The following is a 17,565-nucleotide window of genomic DNA, read 5'->3' as shown; positions in this document are numbered from 1 at the left end:
CGGGCAGTAAATGAATCTAGAATATTCACAAACAGATCAAGTGTGCTGAGTTCTGAGCATGGCAAGATTGAGATAGTTTGGCATTGGGAGCTAAATCACTGTAGAACTGGTGTATAATGGAATAAGTGAAGAAAACAGTATGAAATGCCTAGCAGTTACAGTGTATTGCAGGAAAGCTGGAAAGCCTGGCACAGCTTAGAGTCTACAGCTTGGAGAGCTGTTAGAAAGTATTGCACTTACCACAGCACTGCTTATCGAATTCCTGTAATTTCTGCTGGATATGGTGGTCACAGCCTCTGTGCGTTCCGTGTGGGTGTGGGGATGCTTTGACAGAAGGAGAAAGGATGCATCAGAAGTGCATTGCTGGGGACAGAAATACCACGGTCTATAAACCTAGTTTCTGGCCAAAGCTCATGTGCTGTGATACTAGAGAGGTCTGGAGTTTTTTTGTAGCTTCTGTTTTCTGTGTTTTCTGATAGCAGAGATTAGTGTAAGTGTCTCTAGATAAAAATCAGCAGCCATTGCTGGACAGGCAATTACCAGCAACATCATTACAATCCCTTTTAGCCTTGAATCTAGGATTAGGGGGAATAGAATCTATTGCATTTTTCAGCCTGTGTTTCTCAGTGGAGGTTTCTTATTTTTATGTGATAAAGAATAAAGCTGCATGAGAAATCCATGTCCAGTCTTGATTTGCATCACAAAGCTGTTTCTTGGCACTGTTTTGATGGTAATGCTGCTGTGGATTCTTATGTATAGAAACTGTAGACTGCAGAAGAGAGACCTATTTTCAGCCTTGGTTGCTCTTAGCTCTTGATTAGAATTCGTTATAAGCACTTTACAGAGGGAGGCAAACATTACATTATTGAGTTCAGCAGATTAGTAAACTGAGGTAAGAAGGGAAAATGATGGACCTGGAAAGCGCTGAAAGTAAGAAGAGACGTCAGCCTTTTCCTGAGTAATACCAATTGTACTCTGCTAAAATATCCTGCTCTGGAAGCAGCTTGCACTGTAGTCATGAACAGGTCATCCGCATTTCCTAAGTCCTCAGTGACATGAGTACTGAGTCTTGAAACTACCTACCTAAAGCCACTTGAGAACTGAAGTCTCACTTTACTGCTAAGAATCTGTCATTTCCCCTGAACAAAAGACTTATGTTACAGACAACCTGTATTTGACAGCCTTTTTGTACTTGTACTTTGTGAGTACAAAAAGTACTCAGCTTAGTACTTACTTCTTGCACTAGGTACAAAAAGTACTTACTTAGCCCCTCTTTGTACTAATTTAATCAACTGTCAGCATTAACTACTGGAATTGCAGAAGGAAGTATCCCTTATTCTTCAATGCACGTATGGGCACTCTCAGTCAGTGTGGAGCTTTAGAATGGAGAAGTTGGAAGATAGTTTTTCTTATGCAGCCCTGTTGACTAGTTTTGGCAAACAGGGGAAAGAGCACACCCTCCCTCTTGTTGGGTGTTCCTCCTTCACATCCCAGGCATGGTTCCTAGAGGCAAAGCAGAAGCTGGGAGCTGCTGTACTGTTAATTTCACTAAGTGGCAGATGCTGGCACTTCCTTTCTTTCTAAACTTTTGGTGGTTTGTGGTAATGTTGAATCTCGTAGGGCACTAGTTGCTAGCAGGGTACAGATGTTTCTTGTCAGCTTTGGCCATCTTTCAGTGCTATAAATACTACCTTTAATAAAGAGCAGTGGTGAAAGAGGACTGTGATACATAGTGAGGTGAGGCTCTGTGAATTGGCATGGCTTTTGAAGCAGCATTTTTACATTAAAGACTGCAGATTTGTTACCTCACCTGTGTATGCCTTGCTGTTGTCAGTTGTTAGAGATGGGAGGTTGGAATGAGTCATCCCTGATTTGAATGGACAAAGTGTTGCTCTGGGCTTGTATCAGGATACTCTGTCATTTGCTTTGTTCACAAGTTTGGTATAGGCCAAATTCAGAGAATTTCAGACATTTGCTAGTGGCTTTCGATAGGGCCAAGGAGGCATTTTCCACAACAATGATGTCAGGAGGTGCTTTTTTTCCTTCCTAGGATAACTGATGGCCAGTGTTGTTGGAATTGTATTTACAGTATTTATTTCCTACTAAGCGTTGAGACTGACTCCCTTATAGCACCATTTTATTTACACTAAAATAATTGCAAATCCCCAGTTCTTGCAGGAACTGGTTAGGTTTCTGTTTTCCCCAGATACTTGATAAAGAATTTGTACCCACAGGGTGAATGTGTGATATTTCTGATGTTGTAGAAGTACTGAAAGGATGGAAACGGAGGTAAAATGGGCAAATCTCCGTTCTGTACATGTCCTTCTCTTAAACCATGCGTGAGAAGTGAGATAAGGAAGTAGGTGATGATTTGTGGCATGCAGAATACCTATTTTTTTTTCTTTTAAACTCACCTTTTATGAAGTCTCATCTTTGAGGAGTTAATGAGTGGCTAGCAGACATTTGACTAAATGGCTAGACAATTGTTACAGGAACACAGAGATTAGTTGTTTTAACCATGGCTTGTCAAGTCTGAAAATTACTGTGGTATGTGAAGCTGTGGTATGTTGTTTAAAGTGCTGTGTGTACAAAGTCATCTTTAACTCATTCCAGTTATATCTGTCCTGTGCATGACCCTTGCTGATCATTCATTATCTCTGTGTAAATGGCATTTTAGTAAAAAGAATTTCTATATAGTATAAAAATGTAGAAATAAAAATAGAAATGCTGTCAAATGTGCACACACATACACAGAGCTGAGATTTTGCAAAAATTTTCATACCAGTATCAGTGAAAAGCTCTTCTGAAGTTCAAAGTCTGCCTTTGTGCAGGGGTGTGTATGTGGGGGTGTGCTTTTTGATGTGGCGGGCTCTTGCCTCTTTCATGGGAGAAGCAAAGCAGGCACACAGCTCAGCCAGAGCTCTCCTATTGTACTAGAGGTGGGAGGAATCTGTAAGTGCATGATTTATCTGAAGTGCCCTGGGATTGCCATGCTGAACATTTTGACTTTGAGCAGCTGGTGAGGGAAATAGTTGCTGCCATGAGGGAGCAGGAGAGAAGCAAGGAGTTCACCAGGCTGGCATGGGTGGTTTGTGTCTCTCATAATCCAAACTGGTTTCCTTGCTCTGAGTCCTGCTTTTTCTAGCAGTGCCTTCCCATGGGATGTCCACTGCTCATGGGTGACACAGAAGCCACTGAGAGTTCTGGTGATATTATTTTAGATTTAAGGAATTGCGTTGTTTCCAGGACAACTAGGGAAGAATGAGGAAGGGACTTGTTCCTTTACTCCAAGTACTCACCTTGGGGTAACTGATCATCCTAGCTTAATCACTACATTTCTCCTGGAAAATGGTTAATTTTCTGCTTTTAAAGAGGCCTCTTCAAGCCAAGCAGGCAATTGTGTTAAAAAATACTAATGCAAGAAGCATTGGTGCAGTTGCAGTTGTAGGCTGATAATAGCATAGAGCTCTCTCTGAAGTGAGCCCAAGTTGAGGATACTTAGCACAGTCAGAAGGAAAGTCCATATTGTTTGGACTATTTGGCTGTTTGTTAAAAGCCCTTAACTTTTGCTGACTGCTCAGTAAATGTCCCTGTTCGACACTGCTTCTTCAATTAAGGGGATTTTGTTACATTGTGTCATCTTCCCTCTGTGCAATTAATTGCCCGCTGTTCTAAAAATAAACTCTAATGTTATCTTATTTTTCTTCTTTCCATATTCTTTTAATCTCACAGCAATCTTGACCTACAGAATGTGGTGTTAGACTCCAGTGCAGCCATGGGGAGCAGTGAACTTCAGGAGAAAGATGCCACTGGAGCCCTTGTCCACGACCTCAGCAATGGCAGCCGCAGCAATTTGGAAGCAGCCAGGCGCCTGGCTAAGCGCCTCTACCATCTGGACAGATTCAAACGCTCTGATGTGGCAAAACATTTGGGTAAAAAGTATGTGCTGATATGAGTACATGCTTAGCCACATTCTTATTGATGGTTCTGGAGGGGTTCACTCTTGAATGATAAACTTTACATATTTTCTTCACTTTTCTTTAGCAATGAATTCAGCAAGCTTGTGGCTGAAGAATATCTTAAATTTTTTGACTTCACAGGCATGACGCTGGACTGTTCACTCAGGTACAGTTCCATTTATGGACTTCATATTCTTATTTTAGTAACAGTGCTGTTTGCAGTGTTGTCCTGATTTGCATGGTTGTCCTTTTGGTATGTAAGAAGATGAAGAGAGGACTGTGATGTATTTTGGGGGCAGAGCTTTCCTCTTCTGTTTGGCTTTGTGTGCTACCCTACTCTAGCGCTACTGGAGTGGTGGCCACATAGAGGGGGAAATATTTGGGTGGACCTGTCTAGGGATGGTCCTTGAGATGCTGGAGAAAAGTGTCCAGTCACTGGCAAAACAGGGGACTTGTAGTCTGCCAGATGCTAGTGAAGAATTACAGTGTTGCTTGCAGCTGATCTGCACAGACTCTCTGGCTGATGCCTTTTGAAGCTTACCCCGCTTTGTTGCAGTGCACTAAGACCAGGGTTTGGTGTGGTTTGGCAGCACCCCTCTCTGTGTCTCCCTGAGGAATCCAGGAATGTGCAGAACAGCAAAAGCTTCTATGTGGAAAAAGCTGTAGTGAGTTTGGTAACTGTTGGCATGGGTATTTGAAGACTCAGCCCTTCCATTTTCTTTGCTTTTTGCACTCGAATCAGACCTCAACAATTTTTATTTTCAGTGGTTTTTTTCGGAAGTCAAACCACCAAGTTTATGTAGCAGTGGCCTGTTAGACCAGTTGCTGGTGTTCTGGTGTTTAAGGGGATTTAAATGAGTTTAACTCATTTGACTGAGGTTACTTCAGGGGGAATTTTTTTTCTAATGAAAATCTAGAAGATGTGCACACACTTCTTAGCCCCTTTGCAAATGCATTTCTGGGGATCTGATGCCATGAGACCATAGCAGATCAAAGGCACCCACCAAGTCCTGCCTGCTGAAGGCAGTGGAAATGGAACATGTCTGCACAAACATGAACCGCCTGGTCCTGAGGCAGGGGGAGTGGAGCCAAGCTGGAGCACCCGCTCAGTGTGGGTTGGGAGCTGCTGGGCAGTGGGAGGTCTGTTGCTCTGTTCCAGGTTTCAGCACCCCTGAAGCGTGATGCTAAATATACCCTTCTTTTAAAGTGTGAAATCCAACACATAATTGCTTTGTGGCACATATTTAGGAAGCCTCTGCTCCCTGTAGATCTCCTGTTAATATTAATAGTTAGGACTTTCTCTAAAATGTGCCCAGGCTCATGTAGGACTTAAACAAGTCAAGGGGTTGTTGAGGTTTCAAGAGTAGCTACAGTAATTGCCACCTACATGCCCTATGCATGCCGCAGCAGCTGGGGAAAAAGAATTGTTCCAAAGCCTGAGGAAACTGAGGCATGCTACCTCATGCTTGGCAGAGTGAGAGGAAACAGTGCTTTGTTGTTGGCTCATTGACAAGCTGTGGTTTATTGAGCATTTTGGGGACAGCTGCTGTGATCTGTGCTACCTCCCAGCTATGGGAGGGCATTTTGCAGCATCAGTGACAGGTCTGAGACCTGGGAAAGGTTGTTCCTTCACTGTCCACTCCCTGGATTCGTGCTGCCCATGCACCTCCTGAGTACATCTCTTGCAGCCTCTGCAGGATGACAGGAGGGAATGTGGTGCTGCTCTGGCTCCTCTCAGTGTGCATTCTGGAGTCCAACCCTGGACATGGGGAGAGCAGCCTTAAGGCTTCTCAGGGAACTAGTTAGTAAGGTTCCATGGGAAAATGCTTCTGAAGATGCTGGGATCCATCAGTACTGGTCACCACCTCCTAAGGGCACAGGGGCAGGCAAATCCAGACAAGGCAGAAGGCTAACTTGAATGACCAGGGATCTTCTGGACCTAAAAAAATGAAGGTGTTCATCCAATGGGAGAAGGGTCAGGTGATGTGGGAAGAATACAAATTTGATGCTCACCACTGTAGAGAGAAAATTCCAGCTGACAAAGTTCAGCTGGAGTTGAACATTGCCAGTACTTGTGTGGGACAACAAAAAGATTTTTTTAGAATGAGTCAATAGAGAAAGGCAATGCAGAATCGCTCAGTGTATTGAGGGACCATGGCTGTGAGAATGATAAACTCCCACCTGATCCTGAACTTGTGTGGGATCTGTTGCTCCATCTGGATCCTCATGAGTCTATGGGGCCACATGGGATTTATCCAGAAATACTTAAAGAACTGGTTGATGTCATTGTGAGGTCTCTCTTAATGATTTTGGAATGGTCTTGGGCATCTGAAGAGATCCCAGTTGACTGGAAACTGTCTAACTTTCAAGAAAGGGCAAGAAGGTTGACCCTGGAAACTATAGGCCTGTCAGTCTCAGTTCAGTGTATTGAGGGACCAATTGTATTGGTAAAATAATGCAGAAAATTATTCTAGGAGGTATTGAAAAATCCTTGAAAGACAATTCAGTGATTGGTCACAACCATCACAACTTCATGAGGAAAAAGTCCTGCTTATCCAACCAAATTTCCTTTTAAGACAAGATGACCCACTTAGGTGATTGAGGGAAGCCAGTTGATGTGATCTTTTTGGATTTCTGTAAAGCTTTTGATACTGTCTCTCTCAGACCCTTCTGGAGAAAATGTCCAGCCCACAGCTGGATAAACATATCATGTGATGGGTGAGCAGCTGGCTCATGGGTCAGGCACAAAGGGCTGCAGTGAATGGGGTGACATCAGACTGGTGTGACCTGTCACTAGTGGGGTTCCACAGGGCTTCATCCTTGGCCCTGTGCTCTTCAACATCTTCATAAATGACCTGGACACAGGACTTGAACATATAATAGGTAAGATTGATGATACTAAACTGGGAGGAGACATTGACTTCCTCAGAGGAAGAGAGGTCCTGCAGGGAGACTTTGATGAACAATAGGTCTGGGGAACTACGAACTGTGTGAAATTTAACAAGGGCAAGTGCTGGATTCTGCACCTGGGATAGACTGGGAAATGAGGTGCTGGAGAGCAGCACAGTGGAAAAGGACTAGGGAGTCCTTATGGAGGGCAAGTTGAATATGAGTGAGCAGTGCCTGGCAGCCAGGAGGGCCAGCTCTGTCCTGGGGTGCATCAGGCACAGCATCAGCAGCCAGGCAAGAGAGGGGATTGTCCCACTCTGTTCTGCACTGAGGCAGCCTCACCTCGAGTGCTGGGGGCAGTTCTGGTCCCTTCAATATAGGAAAGATACGAAGCTACCAGAAGGTATCCAGAAAAGGGCTACAAAGATGGTGAAGGGCCTGGAGGGAAAGCCAAAGAAGTGGCTGAGGTTCCTTGGTTTGTTCAGCCTGGAGGAGACTGAAGGGAGACCTTATTGCAGTCTACAACTTTCTCACAAGTTGAAGAGGTGGGGCTTGCACTGATCTCTTCTCTGTGGTGACCTGTGACAGGATATGAGGGAATGGCTTAAAGTTGTGTCAGGGGCTGCTTAAGCTGGACGTTAGAGAGAAGTTCTTCACACAGCAGGTGACTGGGCACTGGAACAGGCTCCCCAAGGAAGTGGTCACAGCACCAAGCCTGACAGAGTTCAGGAAGTGGTTGGACAGCACTCTGAAGCACATGGTATGATTCTTAAGGGTGTTCTGTGCAGAGCCAGGAGTTGGACTTAATGATCCTTGTTGGGTGCCTTCCAGCTCAGTGTATTCTGTGTTCTCTGGTGGGCAGAAACTCATCCCTGTGGCCCTTGGTATTGCATTGTGGTCTGAGAGTGAGGAAACTGTCTTGTTTATTGACCAATATTCTTTCATCAGTTTCCTCTCCAAGTTAGCTTCCAAGGGGGTAAATGTGCTGCAGAGGAGGAGAAGGTGTAGGTCAGTGGTACCTGGCATGGGCAGGGAGTGTTGCTGGAAAGAGCCCAGACTGGGGTAGGAGACAGAAAGACGTCTACTTCTCAAAATGTGCCTTAGGAGCTGTTATGAATTTAGGAACAGTATTCCCCAATTTAATGTTCCCACTGAAACACTCCAAAACATGCACCACTTGCTCCCCTCCCCCTCTCTATGGGGCGCCTCCTCTCTATAGAGAGGAGAGCTGGAGGCACAAAAGGCAAAGATCAAGGGTTGAGATAACAACAATTTACTGGAAACAGTAAATGAAACAAGAAAATGAAGCGTAACAGCAACAATATTAATAACAGAGTGTACAAGAGAGCTGAATGATTCACATGCCTGCACTCACCATATGGAAATCAGCAATACCCTGACTGCTCCAACCCCTTACCTGACCAGAAGGGATGCCTCTCCCCCACAGCCTGTACCTGCGGTTGTACAGAATAACATCAGGCTCCTAGGCATGCTCCTTCTGGCTACTGCAAAAATTAACTGTCCTGGCCAGAATCAGTATGTTTTCCATCCCTTATGCTATACCATCTATATCATGTCCAGGTCCTACACTTCCCAGCTACATATAGGTGTGTGTGTGTGTGTGTGTGTGTGTGTGTGTATATAAATGCAAGCGTGAGTATCATTTCCATAGTCAGTGGCTGTCCTTTCAAGATGTCTTTTGAGTTCATTTAGTCCATGACTGTGAGTTCTGTCTGTTCTAGATGTCTTCCAAGGCAGGAGGGCTGCTTGCTTTCACCTGGTTGCAGTCTGCATCAGGAGCTCATGACTGGTATATCTAAACAGCCCATATTCATTCTCCATAGTAGTTACGGCATTCAGTGGCATTGCCATTCAGCAAACAGTATTGTACAATTGAACATTACAGACCGTTCTCACCCCAGAATTGAATCCTCTTGGGGTACACCTCATGCTTCCCTGTCCCTCTACATTACCCATCAAGTGCCATCAGGTCCTTGAGCAAAACCAATCCCATGAATGGATTTGCCTTTGCAGAAGGGTGGGACCAATCCTGACCATGTTCCCTAACACATTTCTCCTTCATACCACAGCGTCTTCATCCCCTGCTACAGTACATAGTAATTTTGATTGGGCAGGACCAGCTTGATTGGTAGAGCCTCTTGTATTAACTAACAAGGTGGCCTTTGCTAAATGCAGATCCCCATGTTAGAAGGTGCTACCCATTGCTTTCAACATTGCTGTAATTTTTAACAGTCCATTGTACTGTTCAATTTTCTCAGAGGCTGGTGCATAATAGGCAATGTGTTATACCCACTCAATCTTGTGCTCTCTGGCCCTTGTGTCCGTTGGGCTCCTTTTGAAATGAGTCCCATTAGTCCAACTCAGCTCTTTCTGGGGTGCCATGTTGCTGCAGAAGTTGCATCTCAAGGCCCAGGATCGTCTTTTGGGCCTTGGTATGAGGCACGGGGTTCATTTCCAGACACCTAGTGGTTGTTTCCACCATTGTAAGCACTTGTATCACTTGCCTTGGTGGGTTTGCAGCAGTGTGATGTAACCAGTTTGCCAGGCTGCCCCATATCTGTGTTTCAGCCATCTGTACCCACTATACCAGAGAGGCCTTACCCTCCTGGCCTGCTCCATCACAGCGCATGTTTCACAGTTATGGTAACTGAGAGGCATGGTCCGTGGCCAAGTCTGCCCCTTGGTCACAAGCCCGCATGGATGTTGTGTCTCTTCTCTGATAACCTGAGGCAACTTGAGCCCACTGAGCCAGAAATAATTGGCTCTTACATTGCCAGTGCAGATTAACCCAAGCCGCTTTAATCTTGGTGGCCTGATCCATCTCTCCATCATTGCGATGCTCTTCAGCAGACGGACTCTTGGGCACATGTGCATCTCATGATGTTCTTCTACAGCCAGCTTCTCTACCAGGGCAGCGATTTCTTGCCAAGATTCATCAGCCCAGGTGGGTTTCCCTCTGCACTGCCAATTGGCCTTTTTCTGTCAGTCCTGTCACTCCAACACAGCATTTGCCACGATCCACGAGTCAGTGTAGAGGTAGATTGCTGGCCATTTCTCTCATTCAGTGATACCTAAAGCCAAATGGATGGCTTTCAGTTCTGCAACCTGATTTGATCCAGCTTGTGCTTCAGTAGCTTCTGTGACTCATCATATAGGACTGTCTATGGCTGCTTTCTGTTTTTGATTTCTCCCTGTGATACAAAAGGAACTGTCAATAAAGAGATCATATTCCTTTTCATTTGTAGGTAGCTGATTGTATGGTGGGGCCTCCACAGCATGTGTCATCTTCTCTGATGATGATGATGATGATAGTCTGAAATTTTCAGCTTCGGGCCAATTAGTGATGACTTCCAAGATCCCTGGGTGATTGGAGTTTCCTGTTGAAGCTTGCTGTGTGGTCAGAGTAATCCAGTTACTCCACAGTGGCATGATGTGTTGCAGGGACTTCCTCTTTGAATATCCAGCCCAGCTCTGGCAGCTGGGGCACCAGGAGGGGCTGTGTTTTGGTGCCAGTCATTTCTGAGACAGCTCCGACCCCTTCATAAGTCACCAGCATCTCTGCTTCAGTGGGGTTGTAACTCCAGAACACCAGGGGTCGTTGTTGAATCTCCACATGTACCCTTTTGCCAGTGATTCCCGGAAGGGCCATTCTTCCCAGCTGCACTGTGGAGCATATTTTTTACATCTTGTAGTGTCCTGACTGGCTACTGCATGAGCAATCTCCTGTTTAATTTGTTCAAAATCTTATTATTGTTCAGGACCTTGCTTGAAATCATTCTTCTTTGGTATCACTTGACAGAGAGGTTTTAAAATCTGTCTGTAATCTGAAATACGCATCCTTCAAAAACCCACAGTGCCTGAAAGGAAACACAGAAACCTGTGTTTCCTTCTTGATGGTTGTGGGGACATAGCTGCTGTTCCAGTGACCATGTCCATTGGAATCTGATGGCTTCCATCTTGCCATTTTACTCCTAAAAACAGAGTTTTCTGGGCAGGTCCCTTGATCTTACTTCGCCATGTGGCAAAACCAGCCTTCAGGAGGATTTGGATTGTCTTCACCCCTTTATCAAAAACTCTTGCTGTGTTGCCCTGCATGATGCTGTTGTCAGTATATTTTTTTTTGCTGTCAGTATATTTTTTCCTCACATCCTTTTCCAGTGCAGTCTGGATTAGTCCAGGATAAATAATGGGGTTCTGTTTCCACCCTTGGGGAAGTCAGTTCCAGGTGTATGTCACACCCCTCCAGGTAAAAAACTGAGGCCTGCACCCTGCTGCTAAAGGAGTGGAAAAGAGTATGATAGCAATGTTGTTGGTGGCACCACCTCACTGCTTTGGGCTCCACCTCATACTGAAGTCCCAGCATGTTGGGCACAGTGGCACTCAATGGCAGTGCGACTTCATTCAGGCCATGATACTCTATTGGTCCCTGGCCTTACACACTCACCATATAGGACTGTTAAAGGGTTAACAAGTCTTGCTGACCACTCCCTGGCTGGCTCTCCAGTTCACAGATCATCTCATGGATGGGGGTCACAGAGTCCCAGATGGTGCAGTCTTGTCCACGGTGCAGTAGCCATGTGGTAGTGATTGTATCTGTTGTTCTTCAGCCCTCAGCAGTCCCTAAACAGAGAGGTCCTCTGAGAGACCAGGCAAGGTATTCAGCTGTCTCATTTCCTCTGTCTCCAGAGCAGCTACCCCATAAATCCCAACAATGCCTTTTTGGGTCCTTGGAATACCGTCTTTTGGGGTAACCTATGCTAAGGATGCGCAGGGCCGCTGGGCCAGTCCCAGTGGGGTGGTTTTGCCATTCATTTCCAGTCATGCTCTCTCCACCTTCCAGTGCAGGCAGCTGTTGGGATCCCCGTGGCACCCCAGAAAGAGATGGATTCTGTCCCCGCGTATCTTGGTGGCATCCGAGTACATCATGTGCTGGTGTGAGCTAAAGCCTTACACTCTTGGGTGTCTGATGTGCCCCAGCACTGGATCCACACGGTCCAGTAGATCTGATTGGCCCTTTCTTCTACCTGGCTGGGGCCTCTGTAGTTCTAGTAATAGTACATGTTGCTCACTTCTTGTAAATATGAGCTGGAGGTCCCTTCAAGAGGATCAGAAGTAACATCAGCCCTTACATTAAAAATTAACTCTGTCCTGGCCAGAACCAGGACAGGAGGACAAAGTAGGAAGGACAGAGAAACCCTGTCAAGATTCACTTATAGCTACTTGTGAACTGGATTATTTGCAATACATTACATGTTAAATTAAGTTATTACCATGCAGATCACACTCTGTGTGGGTGTGAGATTGTTGCAAGTACAGCTTTTCTCTGACCTTACATCACAGAGAAAAAAATTTAAGTTTGTGCATCCAGACTAGATAATGTGAATGTCCCAGCAATATATTCCATTCCTCTCAGATCTGGTGTTAGTTTCCGTCTAATGGGATGTTTAAAAATTGTCTGTAAGACCGTCATTCTGTATGTCTTCTTACTTCAGATACAGAAGTTTTGTGTTTTCAGTATTTTCTAGAAGCATCCTGATAAATGAATGTAGAAGGTCATCTTTGGCTGTGAGATACATTTTTCTATGTGGGAAGAAAGCAATGTGGTTAAGAGGAGGTGCGGTCAAGTAGGAGAATAGAAGTGAAAGATGTGTGTCTTCCCCACCTCTCTGCACAGGCTTGCTGGCTATATCCAGTGAGTGCCCAGATGTGCACCAACCCTGCACCCTGGGCTCTCATGAGCAAGAACCTCAGGAGGGCCAAGTTACTCCTCCTGTTGTTGAAGCTCAGTGGAAGATGTTGCAAGTCTTCTGCCCTTTTGCTCAGATATTTTCTGCAGGTCCAAGTAGTCACACTCCTCTCCATCTGTTGTGGTCCTGGCCATTTTGATAAGTGACCACACATTCGGTGTTAGCTGTGAGTGCTGTGCACTTGCTTGACTTCACCACCTGGAGTAGCTTTTCTGATTTGGAAAGCAGTACTAATGAAGTAAAGTTAAAAGGTGCAGGGATGGGGGCGATTAGAAGAGAATAGGGAACATCCTGGATATCTTATCATGCATAAAGAATACATGTTCCAATTCCTTGCCCATAGGAAAAAAAAATTAGAAGTAAGAACAGCTATTTCAAATAGTGTAATTACTTATTATTTTGTATATTCAATGGCTGAGACCGATGGTAATTTAAATCTTCTTTCATTTACTAAAATATTGGAGTTAATTGCATGCAGAATGATAGCCCAATTTCCTAGAAAGGCTTCTTGGAACTGAATGTGTGCTTATGTACTTCTTACTGTGATGTGTGCTTTGCTCTGTGCACTGTGTGAAGCAAAAAGAGATTTATTACCTTAATTTCACTTTTTTTTTCCACTGCTCTTTTAGGAGTTTCTTTAAAGCCTTTTCACTTATTGGAGAAACTCAGGAACGTGAGAGAGTTTTAATCCACTTCTCCAGCAGATACTACCAGTGCAACCCAAATGCCATTTCTTCTCAAGGTAACTTTCTGATACTGAGGTCTTTCCGCACATACGGTGTTTGCCTGGAAAATGAAGCTGTGTAGTCACTGTGCCACTCTTTAGAGACTATCTCTGAAACCCTCAGCACGAAAGGTATTCAATATAAATAGGTCCTCAGTATAAATCCTCAGTTGTGGCACCTCCAGATTTGTCCTCATTTGTGGTTTCTGGTCTTGCTGGCTTTGGTGTGTGGGTGCTTGTACTCCAGCTACACTCATGTGGACAAGAATAGGTCCTGTGGCACGTGAAAGAGAGGTTGTTCACTTTCCGTGCTCCATTCAGCACTTGTATCTGCATGCACTGGCATCAGACATGCCAGTTCTTGCCAGTTGTGGGGGTGAATTTTGAGTGCTGTATCCAGACCCTGGCATGGTTTCATCTCGACTAGCTAACATCAGTCAGAGTGCTTCTCCTTGCCAATGTTTTCAGTCAGTTTGGAAATAAATGATGGAAACAAACAAGCACATAGATCAAACCTGAGAAAACTGGGATTGCAGAAGGGGACAAACTGTCTGTTGGCGTAACTGCTGTGTTCAGCCAGACATGCTGGCAGAGGCTTGTGGCCTTGTGATTGCAGCACATGCTGATCACTGAAGGAGGAGGTTGAAAAAGAAGGCAATCATCGGTTTAACTGTACTTTAAGTTTAAAGTGTGAGAAAGAGCTGCTACAGTTGGAGGTACCGCTGCGCCTCCTTACGCCTTGCTTTGTGACCTACCCCTGTTTCAGTGAGACAATGTTTGGGCACTTCGCACCTCTTCAGCTTTACTGGCTGTCATGCAGGGGAGGGAGAAGGTCGGTAGTAAGACAGGATCTGCTCCTGTGCTATCTCTGTACTCTGCCTATTGCCTTTCTTATTTCAAGACACTGTAGGCAGTCAGATAGAACAAGTGCGTCATGTCTAGAGTGAAACAATGACTTGCCTGATGATGTGGCTGCCTTACTCTAGTCAAGACTGCAAGAGGAGTATTGCGACTTTGGACCCCGAGTAAGCATTTAAATTCTGCACACTTAACCCAGAATCTTAGTTCTATGCTCTGTTTGGGCACCACAATGTAAGAAAGATACAAACCTATCAGAGAGTATTCTGAAAAAGGATATGAAGATGGACAAAGGTCTAGAGGGGAAGCCAAATGAGGAGCAGTGAGATCACAGAATTTGCAGAGTCTGGAAAAGAGGAGACTGAGGGGAGACCTCATTGCAGTCTGCAGCTCCCTCATGAGGGGAGGGTGAGGGGCAGGCACTGATCTCTTCTCTGTGGTGACAGTGACAGGAGCTGAGGGAATTAGGAGCTGAGGCTCTGAGCAGAGCCTTAAAAGTTGTGTCAGCAGAGGTTTAGGTGGACATCAGAGAGAGGTTCTTCTCCCAATGGGTGGTTGGGCGCTGTAATGGGCTCTCCAGGGAAGTGATCACAGCACCAGCCTGACAAAGCTTAAGAAGTGTTTGGACAATTCTCTCAAGCACATGGTGTGATTCATAGGGATGTCCTGTGCAGAGCCAGGAGTTGAACTCCGTGATCCTTGTAGGGTGCCTTCTAAACTTGCTTGGGAAGGTTATTCAAAAAGGGTTTAAAGTACTACTACTTTTTCCTGAGTTGGGCACAAAGAAGAACTTGGCAAAAGTTCCCAGAATGTTCACAACCAAACTTTCCTAGCAAACCTTAGAAAATCAGGAATTTAAAACAAACGTTCAATCAAAATAAAGCATTTCACAGACCATTGACTTAGTAAACTTTACTCATCCAATCTTAATTACCCATATGTCAGAAAATGGAAATTAGGAGTAGAGAAGAGGAAAAATATACAAACATAAAGAGCAAAAAACAAGATACAGCTACTGGCCTGGATCCTAGTGTGGTTTCAGCTATCCAAAGACAATAGGGACACAACCACATGTCCTGGGATCTGCTCTGGCTTCCTGTGGCAAGCAACCCCTGGGGATACTTCCAGTCATCCGACCACCCCAGGGCTTGACTGGGGCTCCAGGGCAGAGTGTGGGGCATGACTTTCAGTGTGCCAGTGATTAGTGGCAGTTCTGAACTAGAGGCTCCAGAGAGTGGGGTGTGGAGCAGTACACCATCCCATTTTCTGCAGAGCTGCTTCCCCTACACACGCATTTCAGTTATTTTGAGCCAGTAATAATTTTCTTCAGTCTCTCAGTCCTCCAACTCTATTCTGTGGTTCTGTGAATCTGACTTATTGCTGAGGGCCTTGGCCACAGGACCAGCTTAGAAGCCCCTGGAGTGCTCTCTATCCAACGTGCAGCCAAGGCAGTACAAGTAACTGACTGTACTTCTCCAAAATTAGGTCTAATTGAGCTCTGAATGAGCACTAAGCCAGAGGGGAAGAAAAACAGGATACCCTGCTGCAGCCACTCCTTACACAAGAAAAAATATATTTTACTTTTCCCTTTCTGCACTGAAGTGAATGAAGAAGGAGGTATTGATTCAGACTGTAGTATTGGTATTAGCAAGCTAAGAGTGATAAGCATGATTTCCTGTCTTGCTTGCCTCATCCATGGGTGCTGCAAGACAGTTTTGAGAGTTACTAAAAGATGAAAGAAAGACTGTTTTGGTTTGCCAGCTGTGTGATGACCTCATTGTTCATTTATTTAATTATGTGCACTTCTTGATAAAACAGATTCTTATGAAGGGAACAGACTCAGTTAATCTATGAGTCTCAGTTTCAGATTCTTAAACGTCCAGATGTGGTTTTGCATGTGACTCTAGTTATTTCTCTTTCTGCAGATGGAGTTCACTGTCTCACGTGTGCCATGATGCTGCTGAACACAGACCTCCATGGCCATGTGAGTATGCATAGCTTTGTGTAGACTGCTCCTATCCACACCATGCTGGGACTAGGTAGTCTTGTGGAAGTCCCTGTGCTTATGGCCTTCTTCTGAAGCCCCTGCAGACGGCAAACAGTGAGAAGGCTGCACTCCTAGGCTGTTGTCCTGGGCAGGCCTTTCCAGCATGCCTTGATCAGTCATGTGTAAGCTGGCTTTGCGATAATGTCTGAGCATACTCCCTGACCTTAGGGCCATCTTTCTGGTGTGCTTACCATCCTTCCTGCTGCAGGCTCTGACCAGGAAGCTGTGCTTGGGATTGGCTTCCCCTTTGCAGTATGTACAAACATGTGGGAAGGCAGAATAGAGATGGGAGGTGAAGACCTTTTGGGAAAGTCACAAAGGGATGATGATGCTTGGAGGCATTCAGTTGCAGGGGGCAGATCTGGTGGAAGCAGAGTTTTGCACAGACAAAGGATGGGTGTACTCCAAACCAAGAGAATGGAGGGGGGATGTGGGCATGCTGAGTGGGAGCCCTGTGTTCCTGTACTGCACACCTCACCCCATTGCCTGCCTGGGTGAAATAGTATTCTGGTTTGAGTTCTCTTAGTCACACTGCTGCAGGGTGCCAGCAGCCTTAGGATGGGTATTTCAGCACCCATGGTGCAATACACCAGCTATGCAAGGTATTCCCATGCTGATGGGAGGCTTCCTCTGCCCTGGAGTTAGGATGGATTGTGTAAAAACACAGGGAGCATGGCATTATAGTATACAAAAGCAGTGGCTTTAGCCAGGTAGCTCTGGGGCTTCTCTCTGGCCCTCCACTGCACTTGCAAGGCCTCTGCCAGGAGGATGTCTGTTGGGAAGTCTTACACATCAAGGGTGTTGGATTGGGCAGCAGGACATGGAGGCATTCTGGTTCTATCTCAACGGGCTGCTTAGCCCCTTTGGTGGTGCAGGTAGTAAAACCAAGACTTGAGTGTTCACAAGGAGTTCTGAGACCCACCTCCAACCCTTTGTCTGCAGGTTGTGGAAGCAGGAGGGGGTAGGGAGTTGTGAAGAATTTTTTTCTCTGATGGCTTAGCCTTCCCTACTGAATGACTGGACGCGAGGCATACAGGAACGTGCTGCAGTTTGTCTCTTAGCACACATGGCTTCTCTTGAGGACACCTGAGTCCTTCTGCACAGGTATCCCACTCCCCAGAGTGGTGAGCCGCCTGGGGCTCCTGCTTTACAGACTGCCTGGCCTCACAGTCCAGGGAGGGAGACCAAATAATGGTCATGCATTAGCCTGACAGCAATTCCCATTGCTCCCTGCGATGCTTTAGTGGGCCGTACTGTCTTCAATAGGTACTGGAATAAACAATCTAGCTCTGACCCATCATTGCTGCTGCTGACTCCGGT

General features: G+C 45.5%; 1 protein-coding gene across 1 annotated transcript in view; it reads left to right on the top strand.

Annotated features, from left to right (window-relative positions):
* PSD3 (pleckstrin and Sec7 domain containing 3) overlaps nucleotides 1-17,565 on the top strand; it is a 115,578-nt gene that overhangs the window by 37,338 nt on the left and 60,675 nt on the right. Inside the window, exons 5-8 of the mRNA XM_066568969.1 lie at nucleotides 3,733-3,939; nucleotides 4,045-4,125; nucleotides 13,246-13,358; nucleotides 16,124-16,182. Coding sequence (XP_066425066.1) covers nucleotides 3,733-3,939; nucleotides 4,045-4,125; nucleotides 13,246-13,358; nucleotides 16,124-16,182 — 460 coding nt within the window. The remainder of the gene's footprint in view (nucleotides 1-3,732; nucleotides 3,940-4,044; nucleotides 4,126-13,245; nucleotides 13,359-16,123; nucleotides 16,183-17,565) is intronic.

This window comes from Molothrus aeneus, chromosome Z (assembly GCF_037042795.1).
Source record: "Molothrus aeneus isolate 106 chromosome Z, BPBGC_Maene_1.0, whole genome shotgun sequence".
Classification (NCBI taxonomy): domain Eukaryota; kingdom Metazoa; phylum Chordata; class Aves; order Passeriformes; family Icteridae; genus Molothrus; species Molothrus aeneus.
Note: the sequence above shows the minus strand (reverse complement) of the source record. Positions and strands in the feature narration are given on the sequence as shown.